This window comes from Globicephala melas, chromosome 4 (genome assembly GCF_963455315.2).
Source record: "Globicephala melas chromosome 4, mGloMel1.2, whole genome shotgun sequence".
Lineage (NCBI taxonomy): Eukaryota > Metazoa > Chordata > Mammalia > Artiodactyla > Delphinidae > Globicephala > Globicephala melas.
Window position 1 is genome coordinate 7821032 of NC_083317.1, and position 15792 is coordinate 7836823.

Genomic DNA, 15792 nt, shown 5'->3' on the forward strand with positions numbered 1-15792 from the left:
TTCTGTTCTTATACTTAAAATCTGTAAAATTTATACCAAAATACTTAACATTTTCTAATCTAATTTATTGCTCTCCTCCACTGGCAGATTGAAAGATCTCGCTTCCCGTCTCACAATTCTAAACTCACCGTTACATAATTGAAAAAAAATTTTAAATGGATAAAATAAGTTCAAAACTGACCTAACACTTGAATGATAAAAGTTGGTAAATAGACATCTTTTCCTAAAAACAACTTTCAGATTATACTGTCAGAGACTGAAAACAAAAACAGAATTTTTAAAGCAATCCATCATATACCTCATTGGCTCCACTGAACAGAGGTTCTCCAGTGTGCATTTCAACCAAAATACACCCAAGGGACCACATGTCGATAGCAAGGTCATAAGGCATTCCCAGTAGCACCTCTGGAGACCGATAAAAGCGACTCTGAATATATTGGTATATCTGAAATATATTTCAAAATAGTATTAATTCCAAAACAAGTTTTGTTTAACTGTGGTCAACAATGAATTAAGAACACAAGTCTAATATTAACAGCAAAAAATAACTGGGTTATTAGAGTTCCATTTACTGATTTCAACATTAGACTATGAATACTGTTTAAAGAACTAAACGTTTCAAGGGAGTGGTAAATCTGTGAAATGAAAAAAAAAAAATATATATATATATATATATATATATATATATAATTCAAGCCCTTTCATTTAGTTCAATCCTAACCGGTAACCAAGATATAGCTTAAACAATTATGCCTTATTAGAAGAAAATATTATTGAGAACAATTTATCTCCCTATTATTCTTTCCTGCTATGGCTGGTACTTGGTTTACCATTAATTTAACAGCTCAATTGTATCTAAAGTAACCTGAAAGACTTTTTTCAGGTTAATTCAAAGCATTAAGAAAGACTCAAACTCAGTACAATGTAATTGAAATTTCAGACATCTGTACTGTACTAGTCTCACAGATAAATCTAGAAACACTGCCACATAAAGATTCAATTGGGAGTCGTTTCTGACTAATCACTTCTCTACCCTGTCCTCCTCCATCTCATTCTAAGACTTCTTAGAAAAAGAAATCTTGAAATGGATTATTTTCGATGAAGTAATCTGAGATGTCTTCAGAGACCAATTCATCTTCACCTGGCCATTTAAAATTTATATCTAGAAATACTACAAAAGCAAAGATAGTTTTACTAAAAAAGGGGAGAGAAACAAACAAAATCCTCCTACCCAAACTCCCTAACTTAACACTCAAACAAGGCAGCCAGCAGCATGGAGCCGCTTCTCACGAAAGCTTCTGTGACTTCCACAACTCCAGCCAAATCTGAGAACCATCCCATGCCTCCACTAGCAGGTCAGCTCAACCTTAAGGCCTGCTCAGAGTGAAGAAAGCCTAACTGAAAGGGACCAGGAAGAACTATTACATTTCCAAGTTTTTATAAGCCAATGGCATCGTGAAGCCCCAAAGACTCCCTACTACTGAGACTTATTTCCCAGCTTAGGAAAGGAAGTTTGTCACCTACCTATCCAGCTGCTTAAAGCAGTAGTCGGGTTATCTACAAGCCTGTGTGTGCCAGGATCGTCTGAGAAACTTTTTTTGAAACATACTTGCCCTGCCACCTTCTAACACTGAGCCAGCAGACCTAGAATAGGGCCACTGCATGTCTGTTTTGGAAATGACTTCCCATGGGATTCTGATACACTCACATAGTTAAAAAACTCACTGAGCTAGAGGTATAGCTGTTTCACTTTGGCTGGAGAGAGATAGTAGTGCTTGATATCATGGCAGCATATATGATTTGGTTTAAATAGGAAAAAATTTTACAAGTCTAAAATCTATTCAAATGACTCTCAAGATGGGCACATATTTTCCATTTACAATATACTTGATCCCTATTAACAACTATGAGCATCTTTTGATTTTCAGAGGCATCCGAAACTGCAAACTTTGCTTCCTATTCCTTCCATTTTTAAAAAGTATTTCAATGTAGCATTGCTACCATAAGATAATTTTCAGAAAATAACAAAAAGACAATCTTGTTAACTGACCATAAACCTTCATGATTAAATTAACCTACTGTATTTAAAAGCTGGAATAAAGTTGGATAGGAAATTTCACTAATTTGGAAAAACAAGAAATGGAAAGCCAATATGAAATAGGAATATCTCCATGTTAGTTATGTTTTTACCTTTTTTTTTAAGAAATGCAGTTTTAATACTTACAAGTAAATAGGAACAACATTTTAAATGAATAAAGTATTATCAAATGGTGACCCTAGTTGGTTTCAAGAAGAGACCATCCTATAACTTCTATTTTATATGCAAAACACTGTTAGAGTAGCTTTCATAATGCTAGAAAGATCAGTAGGAAAAATTTGCTTTCCTAAAATCAGCTAAACCTAAATCTATTTACTGCTATGGACATGTCTGTTTTTAGCACTCTAAAGAAAACTAGTTCGGTGTCATAATTTATAAAACAAAAAAAAGATTTAAACTTATTTATCAAAACAAGTATGTCTATCAACCTAGTAATTTACACTGTATCACTGTGTGTAATGTAAAATTACCTGCATTTTTTTTTACCCATCAGCTTTTGAGGAAAAACATTTATCTCGACCTATATTTAGAGAAATATTTTACAGCAAGGAGTCAATGTTCTATTATTGGAATTTCCCCAAATTTATACTAAGGACCTCTATTTGGGAAATATAGTTACAACAAATCACCTAATATTTAATATATCCATCCCCTCTTTTCTCTTAGACTTTTAGTATACACATAATTTTTTAAGTTAAACTTTAAAAAACTAATACCTTCTAATTCAAAGTTTACTATTTGCATTTTAAAAGGTATTTCCCAAAATAGGTATCAACACAAGGTGATTCAAGTGCTGCATTTTAAAGATAACCATCCTGTAATTACCTCCAAATTGTATACAGATTAATAACATTTCAAGTATCTACTTACAGTCTTTTAACCTAATTCTAATTTTGATTCACAAGTCCTGAAATATACTTACCCTCTGCCCCAGCTGACAAGAACTGCCAAAGTCAACAATCTTGATTGCACTGCGTTTGGGGTTACAAAGAAGGATATTCTCAGGTTTTAGGTCACAGTGAATGATACTAAGTTCTGGAGTCGCAAGGAAAAGCAGTGCAGTGCACATTTGCTGTGCAAACTTTCGTGTTAGGTTCAAAGAGACACCTCGAAAATTGGTGTTCCTCAACAAGTCATAGAGGTTGTAGGACAGCATTTCAAAAACTAAACAGAGGTGGTTTCGAAACATAAAGTGGCGTTTTAAATGCACTGAAAGAGAAAAAAGTTTCATTTTAAATTATACATACCAATAAAATGAGAATAACATGCACATGAACTCTCCAACAATCTGTAACATGACACTGTCAAATGCAGAGTGAAAATCAAGTTAAAATCTGGAGATCAGCATTCTGCACTAAACAGCACATTCTTTAATCAGTTAAGAATATCTAAATTGTTCATCTGCTGAATTAATATATTAGTGTATAGTGTCTGCCAATATGCAATATAATGCAAGAAGTACCACCAAAATGCCTTGCTTAAAAAAAAATTAAGTCAGGTATGAAAACGCAAGTAGCAAACTGACAAAGAGTACTGAGAATACTTTGATAATTTTATTGTCACTGGTAAGAGAAAACACGTTGTACTCCCTGAAAGCCCTACCTCACAACTTCATCTAAGCTCCATCCACTGGGATGTCCAGCTTGTGACGATGCTGTACTTGGCAGCCCTCTCTGGGAAGGCTTTGATACACATACACAATCTGCTTTGCTGAGCCTTAGATTTCACTAGTGATTTTCTGAAACAATTGTCAAAGGAAGACAGGTTTTTTTTCTTTTGGGCAAATACAGCAAAGGCTCGAAAATCACATTGCAAGGTACTAGAGTTCATAATCAAGGCATCTGATTATGTTCATCAAACTGGTACATAGGATATCCTGTCCAAGACTGAAGGTTTGGGAAAACTTCAAAATAAAGCTCAATCACAAGAAATTGTGAGTAGGCTTATGAATGGGGAAAGTCTAATAGAATACATTACTTGGTATCACTACTGATCCTCTAAAAAGGCTTAATCGTCGACAAACTGCTTCAAAAAGTTGTGCTTTAAGTATTAACACTGACTTCACATCAGATGAAGTCATTCAATAAAGTAAAGAACTGCCCTTCACTATAAAAATTCTTACACACACCAAACTGAGCACCTATAACTCAACTGGAACGACATAAAAACAACCATTTGTCAAGGCTACCTTCATTTTGGTCTTTTAGTATCATTTAAAACAGAGGTTTCTCTACAGATTTATCTGGAATAACTAGGACAGTATTCAATGTCTGGTCCCTGAGAAAGGGGATACATTGTGTTGTCCTGGTAGGAGCCCTGAACTGTCTCCCTGGAAGCACTGCATGTCAATATAGCTTTTAGATCATTCCTGATACACGTGATCTAAAATTAGGATAAATAACACAACTACTACATGGCTCTATAGGAGTCCATAGTACAACTCAACTCTCACTAACAGTTACATAAGAATGTATAACATCTGTTCTTAATCACTGAGTTCATAGGTTTAAAATTAAGAACACAGCTCCATGTGACATAAGACACCCCAGAGACATGGTCCAAACAAGAGTTCTGACCTGGTTAAGCAGCAGCCGCAAAAGGAATGCAAAAGGTAACTGATGCCAGAATTCAAACGTGATTATGACAATCCCTCTAAGAAGCTGTGATTAGAATATTCTTCCAATGGAAGATCAATCCACTCAATTCCACTAATTCATCATTCATTTACTAAGTATCTATAATGTGCTGAGCACTAAAGACACTGTCAAAGAAAGCTCAAACACAAGTATATACATTAAGTTTTTTTAAACTGAACTTTGGGGAGAACAGACGGTTGGCAAGACTTTGTTCTACACTTAAACTGAATGTTCTTTTAACTAGACCGTGGCAGGTACCAAATAATCCAGATAAGAAATTATGCTATGTGGTAAAAAAAGTAAGAGTTTTTAGAAGTTCAAAGACTTAAAGACTATACAACTCATGAGACTAAATTATATTGATCAAATCACTTCAAAATTAAGTTATTTACGTTATAAAAGAGCAATACAACTTCCAGACACCTTAAATTTAATGTACCAACTCTACTGCCATGGCTGTGTCTAAATCTAAAGTTCTTTTTGCTTGTTTTCCAATATAGAAACTCAGTTTCTTAAGACACTGTGCATGAATTCACCTTCTTCCTAAATAAGAACCTTTAAAAACAAAAAAAACTCATCCAAAAGAATATCTGTAATAACTGATGCAATTAATGATCATTAAAGTCAGTTTATTAGAAACAAAAATGACAGCCATTATTATAACATAACCAAGTAGCTAACATTTCGTGTTTTCTTTCAACAAGGCAGAAATAAATTGTTGTAGTAATGCTATCAACGTTTCTACTACTTAAGCAAAAATTCAAAATAAAACAAGAGTGAGAAAGAAGAAAAAGGGAGGTATGTTTAGAGACTGTAAGTCTAAGGACTGCATCCTTAGAATGTCCTTCTTGGCCTCCTAAGCCCCCTGAACGGAAATGTGCTCACCTTACACTAAGTTGTAACTGAAAGTGAACAGCAAACATGCAGTAAGTGTGAAAAGACTTGAAATACAAATGTTATTACTGTGGGTTTTATCAGACATCTACAGAGAAGGCACTAAGGAAGAAAAATTAATAGTATAAGCTCATTTTATTGCAACAATGAGGAATGAAGGGTGTTTCATAAATGAAATTTAATCTGAATATGTGAACCTTACACCTTTAAACATCAATTTTTTTGTTTCTGTTATTTTGGGGGGACTAAAGAACCATAATGCCCTCCCTTCATTTCTTTTTTTTAAAAAATAAATTTATTTATTTTTGGCTGTGTTGGGTTCTTCGTTGCTGCATGCCGGATTTTTCTCTAGTTGTGGAGAGCAGGGGCCACCCTTTGTTGCGATGCATGGGCTTCTCATTACTGTGGCTTTCCTTGCTGCGGAGCACGGGCCCTAGGCACACATGCTTCAGCAGTTGCAGCATGCGGGCTCAGTAGTTGTGACTCACGGGCTCTAGAGCACAGGTTCAGTAGTTTTGGCGCACGGGCTTAGTTGCTCCGCGGCATGTGGGATCTTCCCGGACCAGGGCTTGAACCCGGGTCCCCTGCATCGGCAGGCGGATTCTCAACCACTGTGCCATCAGGGAAGCCCTCTCCTCATTTCTTAAAAAGGAGTTTGCTAATAAAACTTAACCTCATATGTTTTTCAGGTAAAGTTAGCATTTCTGAAGGTGAGCTGCTAATACATGCCTATAAAACAGTCTGTAATTAATTGACCCTAAGGTCTCTATGTTAAAATTGACATCATTTTGTGTTTACAGTTGGCAGCAATTTGTTTCTTGGTGGCACATAAAATTATGGTGTCTTAGATTTGATTAAGAATAGTATTAAAGAATGTATAATCAGAAGATGTTTTATCCATATATCAATTGGCCCTAGACTTAACTATTTTCATAATTCTTCTGTCTCCCCTTTTTGTATTCAGAAGAAACACCATACGACAATGAAATAAACACAAGCTCTGGAGTTAGGCAGAGGTAGGTTCAGACCCTAGCTCCAAGAGCCCTGGGACCTTGGGTATGTTACTCTTTGTACAAACTACCTGTAATATAAGGATTTACCACCTTCCTTTCAGGACTGCTATGGTTACAGATGATGGAAGAAAACCACAAGGAATATGGTAGTAGTTCAAGAAATGTTGGCTACTATTTCTTGAGGAAGAACCTGAGATCTTGGCTCAGACATTCCAAAAATGGTTCTGTAACCATTAACAACATATTAGCTCACTTCTAATTTCTGAGCTATATTAGAAATGGTTAAAGTTAACACAAAGTGGCCTCTCTATATAAACATGCACCATTAAAGCAAACAAATGACACTTGTAAGTTTGAAAAACAAAAAAAAACAACAAAAAAAGACACTATTCTCATTTGTTTTTATACTATATACCACCTAGAATGCACGTACCCGAAGATGTAAAATATTACTGCCAGATCAAGTAACGTGTATAAATCTATGCCCTCCAACAGAAATAACTGAATTTTTACCCAATCACTAAGATAAAATCAACATATATTCATACAAAAATAACTCAAATTTGTGGTCTGGGTTAGGGCGCACTGCTTTCTTTGCCTGTTTGTTTGTTTACCTATGTAGTATTTCATTTCAGTGTCATGTTTGTTCATGAGCTCAAGAAGTCGCACTTCTATCTGGGCTTGATTCAGAAAAGCCTTCTTGTTCTTTATTATTTTAATGGCGACCCATTCTTGCTCCACACGATCATACGCCTTTACAACCTAAAAGAGAAAAAAGACAGATGATACCTATTTCATTAATGAACAATTTAACAAGTTTACAGTTCAGCTTAATTGTACATTTATCTAATTCCCCTTTTTCTGACCTTCCTAATTAAAAGAGATCCTATTCGTTTCCATTCAACAGCATCCATTTACTATTTTATTGTCACTTTAAGTCATTTTTCAAATGGATTTCTTCTGCATCCTTACAGTATTTCTAAACATCCACAAAATAGATAACTTTCTTAAAATGAGATTAACTATTTTCCTCCTTCAGAAATAAATTATGAATCTTGACAAGTGCTTTGGGGTTTTTTACCTTTCTTACTAAATAACATTATAAAACAATTCTTCTAACTATTCTTTTAGTAAGAGAAAAACCTGGTTTAAATCCCAAGCATATGTGTGAGATACTTAAAAGGTTCTAAGTCATGTGAAAAATGTAGATAACTTTCTAAATGTGACTTAGATTTTCACAGATAAAAACTTAGGCATACCAGAAGAATCAGTTTACAGTTATTCAATTTAAAAAATATCAAAAACAAATAACCAGGAAAAAAGTTTAAAATGCCATAATTAGGGGATTTTGAGTTTTAAAATGAGAAGGAAACTGAAACATTCATGTGCAAATCACCATGCATACCTCTCATTTAAAATTTTACTCATTTAAAACAAGTTTCACACTATTAATAAATTTATACAAAATCAGGAAATACACAGATAAAACTATATCTCTACAAATCAGAAACTGCTATAAGTGATTAAATATTATATTTATAATATTACAAATAGTCTGAATAGATAATAGTTTTAGATACATTTTCTAGCATATTCAGAAAGTACAGAGATGCAGGTAGAACTCCAAGTGATTCCAATGTGTTGGCTGAGTACCACTGGATTAGAGGAAGAGAATGGAATGCATGGTCCAAGATCACATCGGTCAAGGTTACTGTCAATCATAGATCATAAATCATTCAGCTGAAATCAAACTTGGAATGAAACGTGCAGTATCTCTGGTTTCACCCAATTCTAAAAAAATACTATCTATTGTCTTTTAAATCAGAGGCGACCCATGTAAACATCTGACCAAGTGCTTCTGATATTCTTCTGTTTCACTGACCATATTGACTGTACCAAGAGTTGCAGTTCAGTGCCCAGATCCTAACGGTCTCCAGGACAAAGGCCACTAACATGGACTCAACTATTTACTGACTTAGCAAATAGTTAACTTGCTCAATGCTAAAGCAATGATCTGCAACCCCGAATATCACACATTCAGTAGGGTGTTTTCAAAAATACCCATGCCCAGAATCCAGTCACAGAGACTCTGATTTAACTGCTTGGAGCCTAAGTATCCATCCTCCCCTCCCCACCCCACCCCCAATCCCCAAAGCTCCCTGGAGACTTTCAAAGTGCAATCAGGATTGATGACCACTGGCTTAAGAAATGAAGAAGCTGCTTCTCTGACAAGGATCTGGCAGAGGATTTAGCGGACGTCTGACCAAGTCGGTAAGGAAGACTTTATCTGGTGAGTGACAGGTCCTGACCCTGAACACACCTCAGCCTAGGAGAAAGGCATCAGTCAGTCTGATCTGGTAAAATGGATTTTGATGTCAAATAGGCCTATGTTTTCACAGGTTTACTATGCTGACTTGCTCTTAGGAATCAGAGTATGAGAAAATTAAAGGGGAGGGGGAAAGATCACGGTGAGCTCAAAGACTGAGTATTTAAGGAAAACTAAGTTTAGAGAACAGGCCGTACAGCCACAGTTTTCATGGTGGACATCACAGAAGTTTGAAAAGCGTCCTGTTGAGAGCAACTGCCTAAACACTGGTGTAATTTTGAAGGTGGACATGACAATCACTCTATCCAGGGTGTTCACGGCCTTACTTAAAAGGTAGAGGCCTCAGAAATGCCTTTCCTTTAAAAGCTCTCAAAGAGAAGCAGAAGCTGCTTCTGACAAAAAGTAATCCTTTCTTAAAGAGGGACTCCCCACACACTGAGAATCCCCTGACTCAGGAGAAAAAGAGGTTACAAATCAAGGGGAAAGGCCCTGAATTACGTATAATTACAAAAATTCTGTGAAATCATGGACAGGGGCAAATGTATTATACATGGGACACCAGGGCCTGGTAGAGCCACACCAGAGTCAGGGGTCTTCTAAGAAGCTTGTTCATATTTCCCTATAGGTTTAATAGCTTGATCTGTCTGGGTCTAGAGCTGTAGCTGCTACTGGCCTGTAGTATACTTTTTGTCCTAAGCATGATTAGACTGACACATGATGAATTTTTCCTCACAGGTTGAAAAGAGGCATGCTTTGCTTTCACTCAGGGCAGGAACAGGTAAGTAAGAGTGTATGCAGGTTCCATAGTTTTAGACAAACCAAAAACAACCTCCAAAATCCAAAATATTGTCCAAGTCAAAAGAAGTATTTGGATTAGAAGTTATTATAGTAACTGACTTGCTGCACAAAAGCTACGAGGCAAAGGAGGCTGGGATTAACAGTAAATCATACCTCAAACAAAAAGGCTCTGTGACTTGATGAGATAAGATAGGGAGATTTACACATGGGAACAGCTGGGGGATCCACTGCCAGAGAAAAGCTTTTTAAAAGTGCAAGGAAGAAGGTCTGACAGCTCTTAGTCTGGGCACAGCTGATGTAAGAGGCTAATGTAGTTAGGGTTTGTGCTTTGTATTGGGATAGGGTGGGCAAGTGAGGAGAAGAGAGCTGTGGGTGGAGAGAAGAGACTAGGAACGAACAAAAAACCAGGTCCACTGGAGTTCCTCCCTCTCTCTTCCGGGTAGAAGCGGCCTGAACGACCCCACCCATCGGAACAATGCCAATCACAATATTAGCAACGCTGATGCCATGAGGACTTAAGAGGAGACCCTGGAGACCCTCTGCCCATTTAGAGGCCTGACGGAGCTAGAAGAGGAGCTGAGGAAAAACTTAGGGCACAGCCCCTGGTGTCCCAAGTCTCCAAAGAAGCGAGAGGACATGTGCTGTGCCAGCTGAAAATGGTAATTTTGTTCTCTGTGAGGAGGAGTATCCGACAGGAAGGTAATTATCTCTCTCATACACAACGACGAACAATCCAGAGACTAAAAACCCCACATGAAAGAGGCAATACTGTCTATTAGTGATTAAAATCAACCACTTAGTATTAGTAAAATAACTACTTGATAGCTATAGAAAGTTTTTTTTTAAAAAGTCTAATGGAGTTTTTATAGCTGATGCAGTTTTCTTACCTTTACAGAAAACTATAATAACCCAAATACTTACATATCCGTTGTTTAGATCTATTTGCAAATATTAAAAGTGTACTACTGAGAAAAGGCTATAGTAACATGATTCACTAGGAAGTTCTTTCTAATTTATGAAATTCAGCATCTTCCATTAAATTACCTGTCCAAAGGAACCTTTGCCTATCAAGGAGTCAATTTCGTAACGATCCATCCACTTTTCTCCGTTTTTTACAATATAATCATAGTTATCATCATCATAACCATCATTGTAAACCTTCCGCTCCTTCTTATGACTAGAATCGTCTCCCTGGCCCTGCTGGTGTCTTCGCTTCTTTTTTGCATAGTAAACCTGAAATGAGAAAATAGTGTTAGCTGTGCAATGAAAAATTATTGGGGACGGGGAGCAGTGAGGGCACCATATGTCGAGTACATACAAGACACATCTGCTATCAGTAGGAAACTGATGAATTTTTATTCTTTATAACACACACAAAAATAAAATAAATAATTTTCTATAGTTGCTACTGGAATTACAGAATAACACTGATATATAACAAATGAAAAATATCTACAGTAAAATTCACTTTAGAATTATACTGTTTATACATTTTTTAAATAGGAGATGTTACGTGACCACGCCAAAGTCTCCCACTCAAGAAGAGTAACAGGACCTGATTCATATTTATTTTCTAAACTAAGGTATAATTTATATACAGTGAGATGGTATAGATCTTAGAGAAATGCAAATCAAAACCACAATGAGGTATCACCTCCCACCATCATCAAAATGGCCATCATCAGAAAATCTACAAACAGCAAATGCTGGAGTGGGTGTGGAGAAAAGGGAACCCTCTTGCACTGTTGGTTGGGAATGTAAACTGATACAGCCACTATGGAGGACAGTATGTAGGTTCCTTAAAAAACTAAAAACAGAACTACCATATGACCCAGCAATCCCACTACTGGGCATATACCCAGAGAAAACCATAATTCAAAAAGACACATGCACCCCAATGTTCACTGCAGCACTATTTACAATAGCCAGGACATGGAAGCAACCTAAGTGTCCATCAACAGACGAATGGATAAAGATGACGTGGCACATATATACAATGGAATATTACTCAGCCATTAAAAAGGAACGAAGTTGGGTCATTTGTAGGGACGTGGATGGACCTAGAGACTGTCACGCAGAGTGAAGAAAGTCAGAAAGAGAAAAACAAATACTGTATATTAACGCATATTTGTGGAACCTAGAAAAATGGTACAGATGAACCAGTTTGCAGGGCAGAAACAGACACAGATGTAGAGAACAAACATATGGACACCAAGGGGGGAAAGCGGCGGGGGGCGGGGGTGGGGGTGGTGGGATGAATTGGGCTATTGGGACTGACAATGTATACACTGATGTGTATAAAATGGATGAATAAAAAGAACCTGCTGTATAAAAAAATAAATAAAATTCAAAAATTCAAAAAAAAAAGAGTGTATAATATGAAGGACTTTGGGGAAAATGTATACGCTGATGTAATCAACATATGCTAAACAAAATAAAGAACATTTTCATCCTCCTTATATTCGAGTTCCCTCATGCCCCTTTCTAGTCAATCCCAATTTTATATTTGATCCTAGAGCAAAAGATTTTAAAAATGAAAGTTTAAATGTATAATATATGAACTGATGTTTTGCTAATATAAAAAGGGCCTCTGAGACATGCCTAGTTCTTAAGCCTGTAATAACATATTAATGAAAAACAGCCATGCCCCTCCCCCCCCACTAAAGGCCGTAAACCTTATGGTTGGTCACAGATTCAGTTATTTTCCTTGTATCTGTTTTTCTTATAAAGTAGTTTCTAAGACTAGTAAAAAATAATAGGTGGACTAGGCAACAGTCCAGGTAACTGGTAACTAACTTTCAGGAAATTATAAATTACATTGCACACAGCAACATCAGAAAAACTAGTTTACAAGGTGGCAAAACAGTTAAAAACAAGCTTTAACAAAGCTACTGTTAACAGTTTAACAATTTATCAGATATTAGCAAACTGACATTAATCAATTGTTAACAACAATTTATCAGATATTTTCAGATGACCAAAAGCTAGTTTGGAACATCTTTTATAACATATAAATTGTATACAAAATCCAACTTAGAAATGCTCCTCATTGAGTTCACTTCAATTTTATCCTGCCACATTGCCACAATAATATAATACTGGCATTAAAACAGCATCAAACTGCTATAAAATTTATACACACATAAGAACATCTTTTTAGTTAAATGGCTCTAAAGCTGGTAGAAGATAAGTCTTTAACGTGAAAGGATGTAAGGCCCCATTGGAAGAGGAAAGAAAGCATAGGGTGTCCACCCTTCCCCAAAAAAGCTCATTTAATAATTCATTACAGAGCTAGAGTTGGGATTAGAAGCAAGTAACAACCAAGCCAAAGGTCTAAAACACCAGAAAAATAAGTTTTGAAAGCCAAGAGTCAAGTTGAAAGGTGAGTAATTCAAAGGGCTGTCCATGTTTTTTATCCTACTTACTTCCACCAAAAAGGCTTTCAGATATCTTACAATGAAAAAGATACAGATAAAAGAACACACATTAATTTAAAAAGAAAACTTTAAACTACATAAATATAGATAGATCAGACAGACTAGAGCAAATGCCTGTTAACTGGGCATTAAATACATCTCAGAGCTTCCTGACATCCATGGTAAAAGTAGAAACAGATAAGTAAAAATTTAAGCAAACTTCCGTAACATTTTCATACTTTTATATTATCATTATTACCTTCCTTTCCCCTGAAGTTTTGGAGACGAGATTATTATAAAAATGACAACTCAGCATATATTAAATATAACTTTAAAAAGAAGGGAAGTTATCCACAATTATCTTAACTTTTTGCAGTCCTTGTTAATATATCTTATTTGTTTTACACAATTATAATTTTATTATCTATAAATCACTAACTTACCAGTCTTCATGATAATCATCAATATGACAATCCTTGGGAGTTAAAAATAATTTTAGTATGCTTAAATATGCTACAAAATAACTTTTTTCCCTTGCTCTATTGCAAAATAGATGCTGTTATAACAAATCAATAGTCTTACCTCATTAATATGCTTATATGTTTTGATCAAGTCAACAGAAAGTTTTCTCAGGGGAGCAGTAGCTGGATCACGGAAGGTTTGGGGCATCCGCCTCTGTAACATGACAATATCAGGCATCACCTTAAATAGACAGAAAAGACTAGCACTTTAACTATACTGTACTGGTATGAATTCCCTCTTCTGTAACCTGTGTATACGTATTTAAAAAAGAAAAAAAAAAAGACATCTACGTTAGAATAGTATACATGCTCTCTTGGTCATATCTCTTTCATCCGGAATCCACTGAAGACAACCACTGGAACAAATAAACGGAATTAGAAGATAATATGCCCAGTTACCAAGGCTTCAATTTTGTTCCCCAAATTCAACAAGAGGAATACAGATATACCCCTGGTCCAGGAGACATGCATGACGCTGCCCAAGAGGGCTTCTCCACCATACAATTAGCCTAAGGAAAAATTTCTTCTAAATTATTCCTAAAGCCTGACCTGGTTCACAACAGGCAGATGAAGACTAACCCACCTTTCAGCTTCCTAACACGGGAGTCTAAGACCCAGTTGGCACCACGAAGCAAGCTGTTCGTGGAGCAGAGATGGAGCTTGGTGCTGCAGAACTGCAGCTCCTAACAACCCCAGACCCTGCCCTCTGACCAGCACCTGTAAGCGAGGCTGAAATCTTCACTCACTTCTTTAACATGACTGAGTAAAACATGCCCTCTACCTTAACACATCCGACCTCACCCTCCACATTCCCTGTGCCCCCAGCCAGCAGCACTTTTCGGCACCTGACGTACTGGTATACATTTACTCATTTACTGGTTCTAGTTTTTTCTCCTTCTCCTTCCACTACAAGGAAAACTCCATATGGGGCAGGGATTCTTTTCTTCAATGTTGTATTCCCTTTGCCTAAAACATAGCAGGCATAGTGCCTGAAACACAGTAGGTACTTAATAAGTATTTGTTGAATAAACAAGTGAAGCCATAATACCAATATCCCTACCTATGATTACACTAGGAGCTGACCACAAATAAGTTCCAGAGAACACCTTAAAGCTAATGAAACTTTCTTTTAAAAAACTCATTTCAACCATACTCCCACCCCAAAACTAACCCATGTCTCCTTCATCGTCCAATAAGCAGTCAGGGTTCAACTGTGAGCTTCCTGCTAGACGGGGGATAAAGCAGGAAACACAAACGTCCTCCAAACATAAATACGCCCAGGAATGCTGCAACTAGCACACTAATGATCCTGGATGGCTGCTCTCGCCCCACTCCTCAAGCCTCAGCAAAGGAGTTCCCAGAGGGGCTTCTTGCAAGCAACAGATCCTCAAAACCAATTAATGACATCAAGGTACCTTCAGTCACTACGCTAGTCATCCTTGGGCTCCTATCTAGCTCTCCTGCAGACATTTACACCAGCAAAACAACTGAGCCAGAAGCCCCTGATGCAGCCCCTTCCAAAGGCACTGTGGTCAGTCAATCTGAGGGGCAGAGAGACAGAAAAGACATCATACTAAGGCCTCACAGAAATGTCTGGAGTCTTGGGAAAATTAACCAAGTTAACCCACAGTAACAAAAAAAGAAGACAGAAGGGTTGTAAGGACAGAACAGAAAAGAATCCCCATCCCTGTGGTATGAAAAGATGGTGTTACCTAGTTACAGTTACCTAGCTGTACTCTCTCTCCCTCTCTTTATTCTATGAAAGAAGTGGAAATTTGAGCCAAATTTGAGGATTATAACCTGGGAATAGCAACTCAGCTCCGAGAACTGTTCCGACCCTGTACTTTCTCTTAAACTGGTATTAACATTAGTTTCTTCTGAATCTATACTCAAACTCTAAAAAGTTGTTATCCGGATGGCAAATTCACTGAACTACTGAATTAAGTTAATAATTATTACCTCTTCCCATGATCCTCTCCTTCTTAAAGTTCCAAATAAGGTTTAAGGGAAAAAAAACCTTCAATGATTGTAACTATTTGTCTGAAAATATAGTATGACTTAATAATATCACCTGAGTTAATTTATTAAAT

At 36.7% G+C, this 15792-nt stretch overlaps 1 protein-coding gene across 11 annotated transcripts in view; it reads right to left on the minus strand.

Moving 5' to 3' along the window:
• DYRK1A (dual specificity tyrosine phosphorylation regulated kinase 1A) overlaps positions 1-15792 on the minus strand; it is a 145604-nt gene that overhangs the window by 20902 nt on the left and 108910 nt on the right. For 10 of the 11 annotated variants that reach the window (XM_060297801.2, XM_030880900.3, XM_060297799.2 and 7 more), the window contains 5 exons: positions 13764-13883; positions 10810-10998; positions 7256-7403; positions 3021-3307; positions 299-445 (listed from right to left, as the gene is read on the minus strand). In XM_060297801.2, coding sequence (XP_060153784.1) covers positions 299-445; positions 3021-3307; positions 7256-7403; positions 10810-10998; positions 13764-13883 — 891 coding nt within the window. The remainder of the gene's footprint in view (positions 1-298; positions 446-3020; positions 3308-7255; positions 7404-10809; positions 10999-13763; positions 13884-15792) is intronic. The other variant, XM_030880896.2, reaches the window with a different exon arrangement.